The sequence below is a fragment of the Poecilia latipinna genome, unplaced genomic scaffold, assembly GCF_001443285.1.
Source record: "Poecilia latipinna isolate Pla-1442-1.1 unplaced genomic scaffold, P_latipinna-1.0 Scaffold601, whole genome shotgun sequence".
Classification (NCBI taxonomy): domain Eukaryota; kingdom Metazoa; phylum Chordata; class Actinopteri; order Cyprinodontiformes; family Poeciliidae; genus Poecilia; species Poecilia latipinna.
In genome coordinates this window covers 290616-309587 of record NW_015113217.1, presented here as the reverse complement: position 1 = coordinate 309587, position 18972 = coordinate 290616, and the positions used below count along the sequence as shown (strand labels likewise).

Here is an 18972-nt window from a genome sequence, read left to right as displayed (position 1 = left end):
AAAAAACAAAAAAAAGGTAAAAGATTGCAAAAAATAAAAAAAAAACAAGGGGAAAAAAAAAAAAAAAAAAAAAAAAGGTTGGCAAAAACAATTGTACAACAAAACTGAAGTTTGTGTACTGGATTCAAAGTATTAGAACCATTGAGGTAGCAGTAGCAGGGATCTTTTAATAAACACTGTCAATCATTTACATCTTAGTTAAGGTAAGAATTGACACTCCTCACAGAATCCACACAATGTCAGATATTTCAAGCACATTGGTATACATGATAGATAGATAGATAGATAGATAGATAGATAGATAGATAGATAGATAGATAGATAGATAGATAGATAGATAGATAGATAGATAGATAGATAGATAGATAAAACACACAAATAGAATTAATAAATGAAACAACAAAACCACAAGGTATACAGAGCCAAAAAACAAAAACAAAAAAAACATCTACGATATAACTAAAAGAAAATTAATAATGCAAGCCACACTAATTCAATATGAGATGGTGCAAACAGCATAAAAAACTTAAAAAAAATTGAGATGACGTATTGTAAGACTGAACTGAACTGAATTGAAGTTCCGATTTGCAGAGAAACTGTCATTAATACTGTGTGACGTCGCTCTACTCCTTGTACAGTTATTAAATGACTGCTAATTTTAGTAAGGTGAGAAAATATTCATAGATTGTTATTGCTCCTAAAGACAAATCTGGATAGATTGAAACTGGTATAGGCTCCCCACAAATGTTTTCAAAGCAACAAAGAAAAGTGGGCACATAATCTTTATCACTGCATCTTAAACACTTGTCATAAAACAAAAGATTCAGCTGGAAATTACAATGTGTAAAAAAACAAAACAAAATTATCATAAAAGTTTTATTTATGTCCTGATAATTCTGCAGAGGCTGTGTTCGTGCTGCTGTGAGAAATATTACTTTTGCTAGGATGCTTGACAATAGTGTGAGCAGCTTGCAGATACTGCTATGTTTCCACATCATTAGGTCACTTATTGCACAACCATTAACAACAGCCAATGGAGGTCATAAGAATCATGAATTAGAGATCAGTCATAGCATCTTTGGAGAAAAACTAATAAATCTAGCTGACTATAACACTCGTACTGCGGAAAGCATAGGCAAGAATCAATATATTTTTACGAGTTAGGACATATCAGGGAATGAAAACAAACCTATCCCTACCCTGACCCTAGTTTCTGAATTAACCTGGGTTTACTATTTGGTCTTTTTAAGACTTTTCTCATTTGGATACTTTTCATGAGCTCATATTTTAAGCTAAAATCCAATTTCATTAGGTTTTGTAGTTTCTGTGTTTTTACATGCTAAACCAAGCATATCACAAACAATAACTACAGATCCATTTCTTTATCAATTAAAATAATAGAACATTTAAGAGAAAACAGAAACCAAAACTAAAACAGTGCGATGAATGTATAAAAAAAAGAGGTTATTGTATTAACATCAGGGATGGGCGGTTTGTAGAAGGAATGTGAGCACAAGAGACAGAGTTGATGTAAATATGAGTGAGTGTGTGTTGGACAGTCTGAACTAGCTTTAGTCTCCATTGCTGAACTTTTTAATGCTGAGTGACACATTGCTTGGTTTGATACGTTGCCTTCCCTTTTGCCTTTTCTATTTATTTTCATTCTCTATGATCCATTCTTTTCTCTGCTTGCTTTCCTCATCATCCATGCCCCCTCTCCCTCTCATGTCTGTACCTTTCTCCCCCTCCCTCTCTGTCTGGAAGTAAAGGCTGATGGAGTGTGAAATTAGAAAGTGTATCATATTCTGCTCAGTGGCTCCATGTCCTAAGCTATAAGCTACAGCTAGTCAGAGTGAAAAATAACATGCAGGGAAACAGATACATTAACATGGTTTTTTGTGCTGCTGTGTGTGTGAGGTGAAAGGCAGATGGCGAACAGTTTGGCCAGTAACAGCTTATCTAAAATTACTTATCTCATGGATGATACACTGGTGCTCCCTCACAAACTTCACAGGTGAAGGCAGATTTAAAGTAAGGACACATGTATTCACACCTTATTTGTTCGCTAAAGACCAAAGAAACTGTTGTACGTACTTAGTTTTGCACCAGCCGGTGTGAAACCCTAGAAATTCTTTCACACCCTGAAAGTCTGGTGTGTTGCATATTATATTCTTTGTACTTTTTTTTCCAATAAAGTTCATATTGGTGGTTATTGGTGTAATTTCTTTTTGACTGGATAAAATAAAATATCTGAGTTTGCTTGAGCCCATCAAAACCACAAGCTCAAGGTTCTCTGTTAACGAGTGTCGCTGCAAACATCATCGGTGCGTTGACCACTGCTGCTGCGCGCTCACGACCCACCCACATTCACGCCTCCATTAGTGAGGAACACACCGTAATGGAGACGCTTCAAACTGGGCTTGGATCGAACCAGACATGAACCGGCTAGAGTGAGGCTCGACAATGAAGAAGCGGCTATATAGAGGGGAAGATTCCAACTATTGATCTTTCAAATTGAATGACAACCTCTCCAACAACTGAGTACGGCCGACCACTTCATGAATAAAATCTTTTTAGGTTTTCAAGTATGCTCTTGTGTGACATTATTTTATTGTGTTGTAGCAAGTACTTGGGAAGGAGGCATTTTAAATATATGGATCTGTGTGTGGATCCTGGCGCGTACCTGCAACAGACCAGACACTTCTCCTTTCTGAAGAGGCTCTGCAATAGAGGGAGTGAAAGGCTTGCTGTCTTCTACTGGTCGCGCCTTCATAAAGTGCTTCCCTGCTTCGTAGATGTCTACTTCAATCATCTTTCCTTTGAAATCGGCCCTTTTCGGTACCAGCACCTGCAAATAAGAGACAGCCGCCATTAAAAAAAAAATTCAACCCACCACAAGTTTAGAAAAAAAAAAAAAAAAATTCTCAATAATATCAAACTCAGGAAATGCTTAAAAGCAAGATATTTCAGGAATATTTTGTAATGAGTCATTTAGTCACAGATTTTGGATCAATCCAGCCTTTCTAATTTACCCCCAAACAGCAGCCCCTGCATAAACACAATTTTCACAGTGATCCACACTCTGCATGTTCGTTCATATCTGTCAATTACATTTTCAATTAACTGCTGCTCAAAGCTGTTTTCTTCACATTATTATTTAGTTTTGTCACCGGCTTCCTAAGAAGAAACTGTGTTCTGTGCCATTTATGCAAGTCCTCAAGGTCAAAAAGTACGGCAACAGCTGCATGATAAACCAGAGGGATTTGAGTTTGTCCTATTATTTCACCATGGCAACTATAAACCTTGGCTGATCACAGCAGGAGGGAAGAGAAAACAAAGAATTATAATTATGCCTGCCTGTGAATTGAAATTTGTTCTTAATGACTTATCCCTGTGAATAAAAAATGGTATGAAAATCCCTTCCTGTTCAAAACACTTTTTAAACCGCAGATCTGACAAGTTTGGAATGATGTATAATAGATGATTATAGCACGATTTACTGTTTTGTTTTCAGAGAAAATCTTTCTTTGTGAACACTAATTGGATGGTTTGTGTTGTGTGATTACTGAAAGGATTTAAAACTGCAGCTGTGAAAACTTCAGAGAAATATATTCATCACTTCAGTTTTAGCTCTTTATTTCTTGTAAACAAAACTAAATTTATGCCCAAAGTAAAAAAAAAAAAAAAAGTCTTCACTTCAGCGCTCATCAACAGCAGTTTTCATAAAATACTTTAAATAAAGGTAATAAAAATCAACACCATCCCAAGCGCTTCCTTTATGTGTTAGTATTTATAATGCTTTAAAGATAATATCTATTCATAAAATATTGCGTTGTTCTTTTTCGGAGGCCAGAATTGGCAGTCTTGAACTAACTGGGAATTTAGTGTCTCACATCAGCAGGGTGGCAACATGCTGACTCAGATCATCTGGCGGCCTGTCTAACCATTACACAATTCTCCTGGGCTAAGTCACTGACTGGGAAGATAATAGCATATGAACTGGTGGGGAGATGGTCACTGGTGTGCTGGCAGGACTGCGCCTGCCTCCCCGTTAATCTGTCGCCCTTTATCCGCCTGGCGGAATATGATAGGTGAGGGAGCGCAGGCCAAATGGACACGCAGCCGGCCGCAGACCTGTCCAATCTAAACACCTGCTGCTCAGCACTCTGACCTCTGTGAGGAAGTGTGCGTGTGCATGCAAGTAGGCAGCAAGCAGCCTGTGTGTAGAGAGGTGGAACAGCAGGGTGGTGGGCTGGACAGCTGTGAGAATGTGTACGTCTGTGTGTGCAGGTGGGCGCGGGTCATTCCTGGACCATAACACGGTGATTAAATGATGAAAGAGCATGTCCAATTTCATTAAAACCCCCAACTCCTACTTCCTCATTGAACTGCAAACACATGAGCACACACGAGGGGTTAAATGACCTACCTAATTTAATTGTTACACACATGTAATCTGATTGTGTAAAGTAAAACCTTGCTACTTAATCATACTCACACCTTGCCCTACCTTTGCACACGGTTTCCTCTAATGATAGTTCACCTGTGAACCTCCCCTTTGGCCCTTTCTTTACTCTGACCACTTAACCCTCTCATCTCTCTCACACTTGATCCAGTATTCTATCCAACACCAATCATTTCACCCTTAAGATCAAATTCATTTTGAACAACATTTATAAAAGCAAAATAAGCTTGCTTGTTCATGAACAAGAAAATCTGGATTCCTGTGAAACTGTAGAGTGAATATTGTACATAGGTCAGCTGTTCAAATGATGGAAATTACAATATTTACATCATTTGAATAGATGTGGTGGAAGAGCACAGCTGGTACTATTAGAGCAGGGTGTGAGTATAACTGTGACACACAGGAGAAGTGACAAGGAACCTGTATGCAAAAAAAGGACAGCGAAGATCACTCTTTTAGATAACAGTTTAGATATTCCAGTGCTTGCAGCAAGATGGAGCATATCTTTTAAAACTTTGCTGTGAAAAGTCTTCTTCCGTTGGGGTAGCAGCTTCAGAACCTTAAAAAAACATAAGATACTTTTGTTCTGGGGACTGCTGATGAGGCACTCAAGAGGACTGTGCAAAGCAGGATGCTTAATAAAATAAAGAACATAATGGACAATCTTGAGCATCCTCTTCTCAAGACTGTAACGGAACAACAGAGCGTACAGAGGATTCCATCAACCGTTGAAATACAGAGTGCTACAGGAGATCATTCCTGCCTACAGCAATCAACATCTATAATGGACCTCTGGGGAGTCTTGGATGGCTTCAGTAGAAAACATTTCATTTCCCTTTGGGACATATAAAATAGCCTTTGAAACAAAGCTGACTCAAATTGTTATAAGTAATTATCCATCTTTAACCTCGTGGAAAATCTCGGCTGGTTTTTGTATTACGGTACGATGAGATGCAAGTAGGATTTTCCCAATTCTGAGAAAATGCAGTCCAAATTCCAGCCAATGTTTTGTGACCCCACTCCTCACCTTCAAGTTAAAAAATGTGGGAAAGCAAAGTGGCTTCAAATAACAAAAAGGTCTTTGAATGATGTGAAGACCTATGCAATTCATTTCCAGGAAATGTTATTTTGGTTAATATTTTAAACAGTAATAAAGTTATAAGAAAAAAGAAGCAGAAGGCTCAGCCAGCATGTTCTAAAAAGAGCTAAATGTGTTGATATTTGAATAGTTGCAGTAAATGCAAAAACGCGTACAGACAATGTTGAAAGAGCGAGAGAATCACTACAGTGTGAAGGCTTTATAGCATTCCTACAACTAGAACTCCTTGTGTCCTGTGGGTACAGGCATATTCTTCAGGAGAACACATTCAGTGACATGCTGGTTCATAGTCTTTCACAAAGCTGTTACTTTTTTAAGTAAAAGTGTAATTTAAGAGTACAAGAGGGCTTTGAGAATAAAACATCAAACAACATCTCCTTTCAACCAACACATATGCCTGGAAATGCACACTTGGATGACTCCAGCGTGTGCACTCCAACAACACGTATGAACCGAGTAACACTTGTAACTTAGGTTTATAGCCTGCAGAAGGAGGTGCAAAGCAGGAGGAGGAAAGGGGAGGGAAGTAGAAGGGAGGAAAAAAATTATTACCGTCCCATGCCCCCTCTGCTAATAAAAAACATAACTTCAAACATGTTTCTGATGATGGTTAAAGCAGGAGGAAATTGATTTATTTGAAGATGTTTTAAAGTGAATTTTTCACAGGTTGACTGCAGGTCTTTGAAGCCTTGCAACTGCAGTGCGTGTGTGTGTCATGTGTGCATGAAATGTGTATGTCTTTAGGGGTGACCTTAATGTTAGTACAGTAAAAAGGAAGAAAAAAAAAAGTATTGCTGTTATCAGCTGCCAAATTCTCTCATGAACACCGTAGGGTGTGTTGGTGTGTATTTGTGAGGAGTATGTCCGATATTATAGCTAACCTACTTTGGTGAATATAAGCTAAGCCTCCAACACCTGCTGTGAGTGCTACATGTGACAGCCAAAGCAAAGCCTCGGATATAATTTGCTATGTGTGAAAAATGAGAAAGAGTTGGTTAAATTCCATAACCAAGAGACAAAAACTGTAACTCAAATGTGTTTAGTTCATTTTACTGTACAATGTGAGCAGCAATAGCTGTGTGTACAGTAGTAATTTTTTTTTTGTGATTCATCTAATGTCAATGTCAACAGACTCACTCACACATAAAAATAAAGAGCATCACACAAAAATGGCTATATTTTTTTATCCATTTTCTTTCCTGGCTCACTTCAGCATTATGGTTTCTGTGCGTCGATGAATGCTAGCCGCTTGAACCTCATCAATGCAAGTGTATTTATACTAGCTTTTGCTAATATAAACAGGAACAGTTCAGAGGATTGTAGTTTACACTAAAGCCTCAAGTGGGGGGAATAAAACAGTGTGTTTCTATGCTGTCAATTCAAACCAGGAGAAAAAGATGACAAGAATGGATAAAGTGATTTCTCATCAATTATTGCTGTTGGAAAGAAACTGTGTACCTTATATTACTTTGAAAAAAACAAAAAAAAAAAAAAAAAAAAAAAAATTTTGTCTATAAATGTAAATTCATACCGTTTGATCCATTAGGCTATTTGAAAGTCTTGAAGGCTTTTTGAGACTACAAAAGTAAAGTTGATCTCCACAATTATTCGCCTCCTTACCTGTTCATAGAACTTGTTGTGGGAAACGTAGTACTGGGCATCAAAAGACTCCTCTGTCACCAGCACAAATTGCCTCTCTCCTACCTACAAATACACAAAGACAAAAAATAGATTTTATTTTGTTACCAAAAACAGTCTAGAGCCATGACTACCTGAAGGTGAAGGGGTGAATATTAACTTAACAGCCCATTCTAGCAATTTTAAGAATGGGCATTTTTATTTCTAGCATTTTATCCATCTGCACATCCATTTGATTATGTTCAGGCTCATGTAGAGTTGGCGGTACCTTTCTCAGTAAGCATGAGGAGGGATGCAACCTGCATAAGTAAACCAAAATCATTTTATTCTTATATTTATTTAATTCAAATAAACAATTATGTGCTCAAGATCAAATTGGTTTCAGTAAAAAGTGGTTTGACAAAAGCATTTTTGTTTGACACATTCACAAGGTAACTAAACCATGTAAAACAGATCTATATTTCTGAATGTCCGATTACAAACTACAGCTGTACCAAGGTGTTAACAGTTGTGTCCCACAGGCAATGCATAAAGCTGTGAATTGTCCTCAGGTTTATTTGACAGAAGCAGACTTCTTCAGTCATGCCTCTATTAACAAAGATTGCAAAGGCAATAAAAGCTTTGCTCTTACACATTTCTTTTTTCAAGTTTTATGTTGCTGAGGTTCACCTTTTAATTACAATTTCAAGGTTTCTAAGCCACTTCATTTTAGTGCTTTGCAGAGATGACAGTAAGAACTATTCAACACAAGTCCTTGCAAAAAAAAATAAGTAAAGAAAGAAGCTGAATTAAAGAAGTCTATAAAAGGTTACAATTCAAACGTGTACAGAATACAGACTATTCGGAAAATCAGAAAATCAAATACTACAAGGCCTCTCGATCTAGCTATTTAATATTGGACATAATAATAAAAGCACATTTTCTGTTAAAGAATGTTGTTGACTCTAAGGAATGAGGAAGAGATGAAGATGAAAAGAGCTCCACTGAAAGAACTGCAAACTCTAATAAACCAACTAAGTGTTGAGTTAAGTAAAGGTTTCTTTTCAAAATTATTAATCCAAATTAAAAAAAGTAAAATGTAAATGTAATACTTCTGATCTTTATCCAAACTCCATTGTCACGCTGAATGCTAATGAATTCAAAAGAAAGTGTTTATTCATAATGTACAACCTTGCTTTATCTACATCAAAACACTGTAAATACAAAGAAATGGGATATGAAATGTTTAAAGTTGCTGCAGATTAAAATGTGTTATTTACATATTTGTTAAGACTATCACTGTGTCTCGTCACCGTGATACCAACAATCTGTGAAAATATCAAGCTCCTCTGTCTCATTTCTGCATTTCTACTGCAACCTACGTAAGTACACTTTTTGGCCAGCAACAACCAATCAGAGTCAGGAGGAGGGTCTTAGCATTGTCAAACCCGCTCATGTATGTGCTGCTCAGACCCTCCCCCTGGCTCTTTGTTACACTGCAGCTCCTTCCCCACAACAGAGCCTTCAATGAATGTGCAGCTAGTTAGCAAAACCATAAATGATGGCAAAAGTCGTTTTTCCACCATTAACACAGCTGTAATGCAAACGCAATGGAGTAGGATTACAGGGAGGAGGCAGAGGAGCTGAATTGTTTCACGGATTAGCTTTCTCATGTTAAGCTGTCACGACAGTGAAAGTTTTAAAGGGGCAATATTATATGTTTTACTGCCACAAAGTGCCATTTTATAGCTCAGTCAAGTCTCTGTGTTAGCTTCAGTTGCCATAAAAATGCTATACATATTAAATATGACTTAAAAGAAATGTAGTCATAATTTACCACATTGAAATAGGGCCTCTGTCTCTAAAAATTCCTGCTCCATCAGGAAGTCATCATAATGTGGCTCCTCTACTAACACTTGAACGTTTTTAACCAGCATTCTACTGAGAAATAGCTTCTATAAGGAGCTCAGCAGATGCGCAGTTCCACCAGGTGTTTGCTAATTGCTGCTGGCTAGTCTGAAGGGTCTGAGGCGTAAGCTTGGAGGCTTGGAAACTACAGCTCCAAGGAGGAGCAAGGCTGTGCTCGGTCCACACAAGTGCTTTGCATAGCTAATTTAAAGGACATTAAAGGAATTAATGCAGGAAAAGAATCAAGGGAACACTCCAGGTACGTTTTTGATGAGGAAATAACATAACATGATGTAAAGTTCAAAAAAGTTGATTTTACACAACACTGTCCTTTTAAGAAATATGTACAAAAATCATTTTTAAAAGTTACATACTGCAGCTTTCATTTTAAATATGAACGAAAATAGCTAATGTCGCTTAACTCCATACAATCTTCCACTGTGTTAGATAAAATGCAGTGAAAAATATACTGCAAGTATATCTCTACACTCAAACTGTTGCTTACATCTGCTTCTAATGTCTTATCTAAAGGTTGTTGGATTTGCTCAAGTGAAGAATTGATTCCCTTTTCAAAAGCTTTGTAAGAAATGTCTAGTTATTTGCTTTCCTACCCCCACCACAGCAGAGAGGCTGCAGGGAAAGAGCAGTGCATAATAGCAAACTCTTATTCTTTTTGTATATGTAAATTGAAAATTTGTTAAAAAGAAATTATTGAAATGTGAAAACAGAATCAAAGAGGTATTGTTTTTTTAAAAGAGCAAACTAAGAGCCAAACTGGAAGGAAAAAAATGATTTAGTAGAGTGCAATTGTGATAAAAAGACATTTAGCATTACATAATGCCTATTAACATTCACTTTAAAAATGCAAATACACACAGTATAATATACGTTGTCGAGAGGCACATTATTAATATCCAAGTACAAGAAACATGTAAATGTTCTTCTCATGTCAAAGGCACCACAAAAGCAAAGTTTAAACCCAATCCAGCAATTTAGAAAATACTGCTGCAGTGCAAAACCACCTGGGTTATAAATATCTAAAGCTCACACTTGAAAATGTTGGGAACAGAGTGTCCTGTAGGCTTAGCAGGAAGTATTTGCATTTAAAGTCTGCCAGTGATGAACCCCGTACTCTAAAACTGTGCTGACTGATCATTTCCTTGGCAATATGTCAAAGCCTTAGAAGTCACGGTTCTGACATATAGCCCAGGGTTTTTCCATTTTTGCAGACACCCATAATCCTTGCTCTTTTCTTCTCTCTTTCCAGATTTATCCTTTTGCCTCCATGTGATGATTTTTTCTGGGTGTTTCCTCTGTTCAAACCTCTTTCATTTTTTAAACGTTTCTCTCATCAGTTCCTCCCTTCTCATTTCTTTAATGATTTATAGAACAGCAGCAATGGCACATGTGTTCTAATGTCACAATAGTCTTTGGATTAAAGATGGTCAACACTCACCGACATGCAAATCATGTCTGTGCTGGTAACAATCATTGACATTTCCTGTTATTTGTGGGAGGTTTCAGTAACTCCACAATAAGTTTCAGCCTTACTGTGGGACAGAAAATGTCATCAACAGTAAGAGACAATGCAAGAGAGGGTTGTTGGATTTGCTTGTGTAGATAGAGTGCTGTACACACCATAGCATCCTCTACAATAATTTTAAACTAAAGCACCACTTTGAACAGACATCTTCCTGAACCAAGTCAGAAATGAACCTGAATAAAAAAATATTAAAAATGTTATTTTTCAATTTTAATTTGGTGTGATATGACCAATTCTCTCTAGTTCGAAGTTTGCTTTGTGCTCTTCTCCTTTTCTTATCACTGAATGCAATCTTGTGTCTTCTTTTTGGCAGCCTGATAAATTGCATGACAACTAAACTATAGACAAAAACTCTCAACTCCCAGCAAATTGACTATACATAACTTGGAGATGTACGACCTATGACCTACTCCATACGACTCCCACGGATACTGATCTCTGTGACATGACATTATGTTCATTGGTATGGATATGATTTACCGTTTGTTTCACTGACTGGGTGAGCTCATTCTGCTTACACTCCAACACATTTTAAAGTTTAGAATGAATTTCTATAAATAATTACACAAAAGTCCCCTTTTAACCAGGGATGAAAGTAGTTTTAAATTCTTGGTGGTTCTACGACAAAAGAGTATATACAAGTATACATCTCAGCGCTTGTACGTTGGGGTTTACCCTGGTGAAAGAGAGGGTAGGGTAGCCACCCTACAGGTCGGGGGGACGGGTTCTGACTGTGCTTACGGGCCGAACAACAGTTCAGATTACCCACCCTTCTTGCAGTCCTTAGAGGGGGTACTGGAGAGTGCCCCTCCTAGGGACTCCCTTGTTCTACTGGGGGCTTCAATGCTCATGTGGGTAATGACAGTGAGATCTGTAGGGGCGTGGTTGCGATGAACTGCCCCCCCGATCTGAACGAGAGTGGTGTTTTGTTGTTGGACTTCTGAGCTCGTCACAGAATGTCTATAACGAACACCATGTTCAGGCATAAGGGTCTCCATATGTGCACTTGGCACCAGGACATGATGATACGATTTCCACGATGATACATGATGATCGACTTCGTCATTGTTTCATCGGATCTGTGGCCGTATGTCTTGGACACTCGAGTGAAGAGAGGTGCGGAGCTGTCCACTGATGCTTCACTGTTGCGTCTCGGTCCAGACTGTTGTCCAAATGAACACTAAAGTGTTTATATTCTTTAACCATCTCCACTTCTTCTCCCATGATGGAAATGGGGTTTGATTTGATCCTGTTCCTCCTGAAATCAACAATCACTTCCTTCCTTTATTCTCTGGTTCTCCGGCTTCCTGGCCACAGTCTGAGTTCTCTTTCACCCCTGCTTTTAACAGATTCAAAACTCAGTTCTTCAACTGACCATTTTTCTTGTTATAGTTTTAGTACGATGTGCTGAGCATTAATGACTGTGACTTTTAAAAGTTTTTTTATGAATTGCTTACAAGCTTTATACATGATTAGAAATGCATTGGAGGAAGAAGAGCTAAGCATGACTGATGTGCAGATCCTCTGGAATTAGTAATATCTAATCCTCACCACAGTGAGCGGTGAGAAACAGTGAGCTGGGATTGAAGAATATCCTTGATTATGTTGATTGAATTGCAACTCAGAAGGCAATTATACATTAAAGCCCTCTGAACAATCAACAACACATTGTGGAATGTAGAGAATTAGACTTGAATAAATACAAGGAGCTCCACCCAAAAACAAAAACTAATTGAATGAAATTGACTAAACAGTTTGTATCAGAAGATTGTTCTTGATTTTGATGGATTGTCCAGACTGTGATTAAGTTGTTCATTGATGGCATTCCATACAAGTTGTAAAAGCTTCAAAATTATTTACAACAATCAATACATTCAAAATCTACATTTTAAACAGAAGTGATGTTTTATGAGCATGCACGAAAAGCTCTGCAATTCACCAAATCCCTAACAGATTTTGTATTTATGGTATTTGACAAACCATAATATTTGAAAGGCCACTATTAAACTATAGCGTTTCTGCAACTGAGAGTCAAAAGCTCTAGAGTAATAGGGGGGGGGGGGGGATTTATTTTTACGGGGGAAAAAAAAAAAAAGTTTGAAAAACGGGGGTGAGGCATTTAATATTGTAATAGCAAACAGGAGTGGAAATAAGCACCTCCTGGTAGCCAAAAGCAGATATAAAGTAGCATGAAAATTTGATCAAACAAACCATAGGAACATATTTGCAGCCAAAACTTGGAAAATGCATTTAAGTTTTACAACAAACTTGCTGGGGGCAGCAATGCCCCTGAGCTGCCAAGTTGTCTGCTTGATATGACATCATGGAAGTGGAGCTCATCTCTAATTAAGATCATCAGCAGTAAGAGCCCTACAGCCACATGCTGCTGTAACACTGGACAGCACAAATGGTGACATTCAAAGTGTTTTGCTGATGAAGCAGTAGAACAACTGTATGTGTTTTGGGACATAAAAAAAAAAAAAAAAAAAGAGTTGCAAGAAGTGTAATCAACTTGTCTCGTCAAAATATAGACAAGGTGGAACTATCGCTAGCTTGCCTTTTCTGTAAACTATTCTTTCACCAAAGTTCCTGACAGAGAAAGATGTGTGGCTCCGTTTCAAAAGATTCAAAATGTGTCAACATATTTAACAATATGAGTGAAATAGATTAAAATTACAACTATACATACTAATGAAATGTGCAAATTTGAAGCTCAATGTACTTGTCTATCGACTGCTACTTTTTCAAATGACTAAAGTCGACAACTGATGAATTTGTTTTAGGCTTACAAAATCAATACATTACTATCCATATCAAACTTGATAAATTTTTCTATTGAATAGTTGAATTTTTATTAATTAACCACATGCTTACAGAAACATTTCATCTGAAATAATTTATTTTATATTGAAAATGATGGAATTCAGTAAAAGAAAAGAAAATCGGCATAAATATATTTTACGTCATTGGACATCTTGTAATTCAGACAAATATCATGTGAACATGTTGGAAACAAATGTGGCTTTAAGAGCTTTTTTTTAAATTACACTATATTTAAACCTATGTAAACTATATTTGGTCAGAAATTCACTTCCGTAACATTTTTATGTAACAATTCTTGGAGACTTTGAATTGTCAGATTAAAACATGAATATCAGTTGATCAAATATGAAGTTCTTTACTTACATTTCTCTATTTATAGCTCAGGACTGCATTTTCAGTGTCCATTTTTCGTTTTCCCTCTTTGGTGCCCAAGTCTATAATTCTTTTTCACTAAAGTGGATTATGTCATCATTTGCTCTCCCACGAACACCATCACACTCCAAATGATTTACATGAATGCATAATATTTATTGGTTTTTGTTTCCGTTGCTGTTTGTCTTTCCTTGCAGCGATGCGTATTTGGTTGTATGCATTTAGCTTTCTATTTACTCCATCTGTTGAAGCAAGTCACAGCATACCAAACATGACATCAAAGTCTTTGTGCACTAAGGCACTTATTTACTTCACCATTGAGAGAATAACATCCCATGATACACAGCAGAGCCATTGCATATTTGTGGGATCATGAGTTTAATTGATAATTAATCCTCATCATAACAGGAATAATGAGAGAAATGCAGCTTTGAATTCTAATCAGCTGTTTGTTTACCAAAAGCCTTTTTTTCCCCCTTGTTTTGTAGACATTTTTATAACTGGACAGGGTTACATTGCCAGAGTGAAAAGCTAAAAAATGTCTCGTTTTATTGTGAAAGAACTCAAAAGTAGTAGGAGTAAAGCTGTTTTTTTTGTTTGTTTGTTTTTTTAAAAGGAGCTTGTTTTTTCATTGAACAAAACAACTGTCTCAGCACAGAAAGACATTAAAATGCATTTAAGTAAGATAAAATACTACAGTAAAGACATTCTTTGTTAGAGCTTATCCCATTATCCTTCCAAAGAAAGTAAGTAATCTGTCACTTTCAAGGCTTTGAGACAAAAATGATCTGGTCTTTAAAATATTTTTACTCTAAGTACGAAACCTTAAACCACATCCCTTTAGGTCTATTTAAATTTTCTGTTTAACAAAAAACATGAAATGAAATTCACTGTTTTGGAAAAACTGAAAAACTCCAAATAACCCAGATGTCAACATTCAGAATACCAGAGGTTTTATGGTTTTTACCACCACTATATCATGAAACAGGCAACATTTTGTATCAGAGTAATTGACAATAAGAAAAAATTCCATCCATGAATGGATCTTTAGATTATAATCACTTAAAATCAAGCTGGATGGAAAAGGTCTTACATAAAAAGGGAAGAAAAAAAAAAAGCTTTAAATGTCTTAAGGTGCATTCCACATGCAATAATATCAATCATTATGCAATAACTCTCAACAGCTATTTATGCCCATGTTTTCCAATTACAACTATGTTTTTGAATTATTGTCCTATGAATCCACCATACTGCTATTTTGTATGCTTCCCTGCTTGAACACAGCTGATTCAAATATATGAGTCATCTCAGTGTTTTCTTAAATTCAAGGTGCATATGTTCATAAACCACCTATGTAGTGATGAAAAATGTAAACACTGGAAACACATTTTTATTCTTCCCTTCTAAACAGCCCCACCTGCTTTGACTTATGTTCATATGTTTGGTCTTGCTGTAAAAGCAAGAGAATGGTGTCTCCTCCCTCCGCCGACATGGAAGTAATGTTGACTTACAATGTTATATGCTTGTAAAGAAAAGTTAATGCTAAAAAGATACTAAGTGTGTAGTGGCTATTTGACCCTTTAACATTTTGTATATGTAGTTTTGATTTTTTTTTCTTAGGAAAAGGAGCCCAAAAAAAAACAAAAAACAAACAAAAAAACATTGTTTAATGTATGTACTTTGGTTGTTTTTCTTTAAATGAGTTATGAAGAGGCAGCTTCCTGCCATTTGGTATTTTGGACCAATATTTTCAATTTGTACATTTGGCTTGTTTTACAGCGGTTTGAGAGGCAAAAATTGAAAGTCATATCATAATTTGCTTATTATCCTATCTAGTTATCTGCAAATGAATGTTAACAGATCACTTAGATCAGATTTCTAGCTGAAACATTAATCTAAGAGAACTGGGTGTGTGGTTAACCAGTTCTTGCAGTTGTTTCCACAGTTTCTCAACGGTGAATTCAATAATCAAAAAAACAAAAAACAAAAAAAAAAAACAAAAGTTTCACGAGCATGTGACTTGACGAATCGCTAAATTGACCGAGAGACCATCAGAATACATTTAACAAATCTCACAAATGCTTTGGAAAGGATGGAAGAAACAATATTTCATATACATTTATGATTATACAAGGATATAGAGTGTAATTTATGCTTTATTGACAAACTAAATAGGAGATGGGATTAAGAATAAGGCCGGACAATGAACCGGGATTTGGGCTTTCTATGCACAGATCTCACTTATTCAGCTTTGTAGATTATCATGACATGCAATCACTGATGAACTCCTACATAAACAAGGCAGAGATTTTTTTTTTCCTTTTTTTTTGTTCCCTGGAAAACAATCGCTGTGGGGAGTGATTTAACAGGGCTAAAGAAATATTCTCTGATCTTTTGGAGGTTCCCTTTGAATAAGCTTCTTGAAAGATGAATGAAAAAAAAATCTCCCCTGTTGGTTTGGGTGTTTTGTTTTAGCCTCAAAGTAAAATTCAAAGACACTGAAACTTTTCAGAGTTGGCCACAAAAACTAGCGGATTACGGAGAGCTTTGGTTTTGTGTTTACGGGGGCAAATGTAAAATCAATCGAGATCAAAGTTCTACAAATTAGCTACTTTAAAAGGAGCCTCAACACTAAGTGAAATGGGCAAGGAGGAAGCAACGCTAAAAAGTAGAAACAAGGACACAAAAAACTATAATTTGCATTAAAAAAGAATAATGAAGCGAATTAAAGACACTTTTATCAAACTGTACAAATACCAGAAAAGCATTCAAGCTGTTAGAACCTTGCATGTCGTAAAATACTTTACAATGCTCTGCAGTCTGCACAGTTGTGTCTTTTACAAACCTAGTTATCAACAGCAGCTGGAGGTGCTTTTCAGGCCAATAAACTACATCCATCTGGGTTTTACAATGCAGTCATGTAGTTTTCTCTCTGAGACTTCCCAACCTTAACAGGGGTGCGTTCAAGCACGCAAGGAAATACACAGGTGGATGATGAAACCTAAACATCTGAACGTTGAGTAAAGGAGAGTAGGTGGCTCTGGTATTCCCTGAGGAACATGTCCTTTTTGAGCGAGAGGATGGTGCAAAACAAGATTTTGCTTAGGGATTATTTTTTTATCTAGTGATGAAATTCACTTACATAAACAATTCACTTACTCAGGGTGACGTTTCTCCTTCAAATTGTTATCACTGGTAGATCACTTATTAAACACGTCACTATTTGCTAAACGGAGTAAATTTTCCAGTCTAAAAGAAATGTCTCTCAGAGTAAATTAGGCGAAAGAAACTAATCTAGACCTGTCGGTAACCCTGTCCTAATTTTGATTAAAGAAAAATTGCAATAGCTGAACAATCATGAAGCCTATTCAGTCTTAGGTACTTACAATGTTGATTACACAGTGGTAAAATGAAAGAGTACAAAGCAGGGGAAATACTGTAATCATTGGCTTGAGGGTTTGAGGAAGGAACTACACTCCGAGAACAGATTAAACATATTACTGGTAACACTAAGTAAACAGTGGTGACTCTTTTAGCTTCAGTCCAAGTTGGAGTAAAACAGTCCTGCCAGATGAAACTCATGTGTTTTGACATGAAGAAAGTGGAAAAAAAAAATAGTTGACTTGTGTTTGAAGTAGTCAACAACAAAGAGAAAAATATGCTTGGTGAACAGAAATTACAAAAGACTGATTAATGATCAAGAAATGTTTTAGAAAACAATGTAATTAATAAAGTTAGTACTCGGCATGACGGTGAAGGAATAAAGTCAACTGTTGCACTTGGACAAAGCAGACTCAGTGCATGGCATGTTTGCTTATTTTTTTTAAAGAAAGTTGACAATTTAAATGGCTTTTTAAGGAAAATAACTTTTCCACTAAAATGATGCTTGGTATAAATTGAATAACGATGTAACTTTTTTTTTTTTTCATGCAGATTACTCTAAACCCATTTCAAGTTGTAATGTTATAACCTGATACTTCCTCATGCATATTTATTATTTATCCCCAACTGAAAAAGGGGATTTGGTGTTTTGTCATGTTTAGCCATGCTTTGAATTTTAATTAATAGTGTCCACGCCTTTTAAATGCTAGGATTCACATTGAATGTTGGTGTATTTCAGTTGTTTTGATTTGCCAGGGTCAAGAGAAAAAAATAAATATTGCTCGTTTTCCACTTCATAGCATCTGAAGGTACTCCTTGAATACAAATAATCTGATAATCCTAATGCTATAACCGTAAAATATCTAAATGTTTAGGAAATTGGCAACAAAAAGGAGCAGTGAAATACAGTTGAACTGTGACTCTTTAATTACATGCCTGATGAATATAACAATTTTGTGAGAATGACTTGGAGTATTCGGAACAGAAAAGTTCAATTATGGTAGAAGTAAGAAATAACTAAATAAAATAGCTGTAATTTACCATCACGCTTGCTTTGTTGCATCTGTACTTTGAATATATTTCAGAATGATTAATGCACACTCAGAAAACATGGTAAAAATGATAGAAATATACTTGAAATGCAAGAATAATGAATAATCAAACCCCAAAGTCAAAATGTGTGCTTGTTTGTGTGCCTCACTCCTCTAATGTGCTCCACAGCTTCACTGGTCCTTCCATGTTTTGGGAGGTTTTTTTAATCATACACACAACTATCCCAATAAACGCCATATGTTTTCACCTCACGCGCACAGAAACCTTTGAAACAGCTACATTTAAAAACTGGTGAGTGGCTGATTCTGAGAAAGTAAGACAGGCGCATAAAATCAATGTGCAGCAACTTAAAGTAAAGACATTAAACATTAAACATAAACCTTTCCATCTCACATGAAGGCAAATCCATCCTTCAGCATTGACCTCAAAAGAACCCAGAAAAGTTACTCAGTGGGAGATTCCACAATTGAAAAATTATATCTTTTCCATCCTCAAAACAAACAAAGCTATGCTATTAGTTTTCATGAATACTGAGGTCATGAAGCTGTCATACAAGGTCTTGAAAGTTTCAGAGGGAGAGTGAGACAGCAATAAAGAATGTAAGCAAAAGAAGGTCAGTATGTGACGCTCTAAAACAACAATTTTGGATATCAGTTGTTATAATTTGCTCAGAAACATTCTCACGGTACCTTTAAATACAACAAAAAGATC

General features: G+C 36.4%; 1 protein-coding gene across 3 annotated transcripts in view; it reads right to left on the bottom strand.

Moving 5' to 3' along the window:
* Positions 1 to 2593: 2593 nt before the first annotated feature.
* cdkal1 (CDK5 regulatory subunit associated protein 1-like 1) overlaps positions 2594 to 18972 on the bottom strand; it is a 196181-nt gene continuing 179802 nt past the window's right edge. For all 3 annotated transcript variants that reach the window (XM_015042782.1, XM_015042780.1, XM_015042781.1), the window contains exons 13-14: positions 7185 to 7268; positions 2594 to 2848 (exon numbers count right to left, since the gene is read on the bottom strand). In XM_015042782.1, coding sequence (XP_014898268.1) covers positions 2609 to 2848; positions 7185 to 7268 — 324 coding nt within the window. In that variant the 3' untranslated portion in view covers positions 2594 to 2608. The remainder of the gene's footprint in view (positions 2849 to 7184; positions 7269 to 18972) is intronic.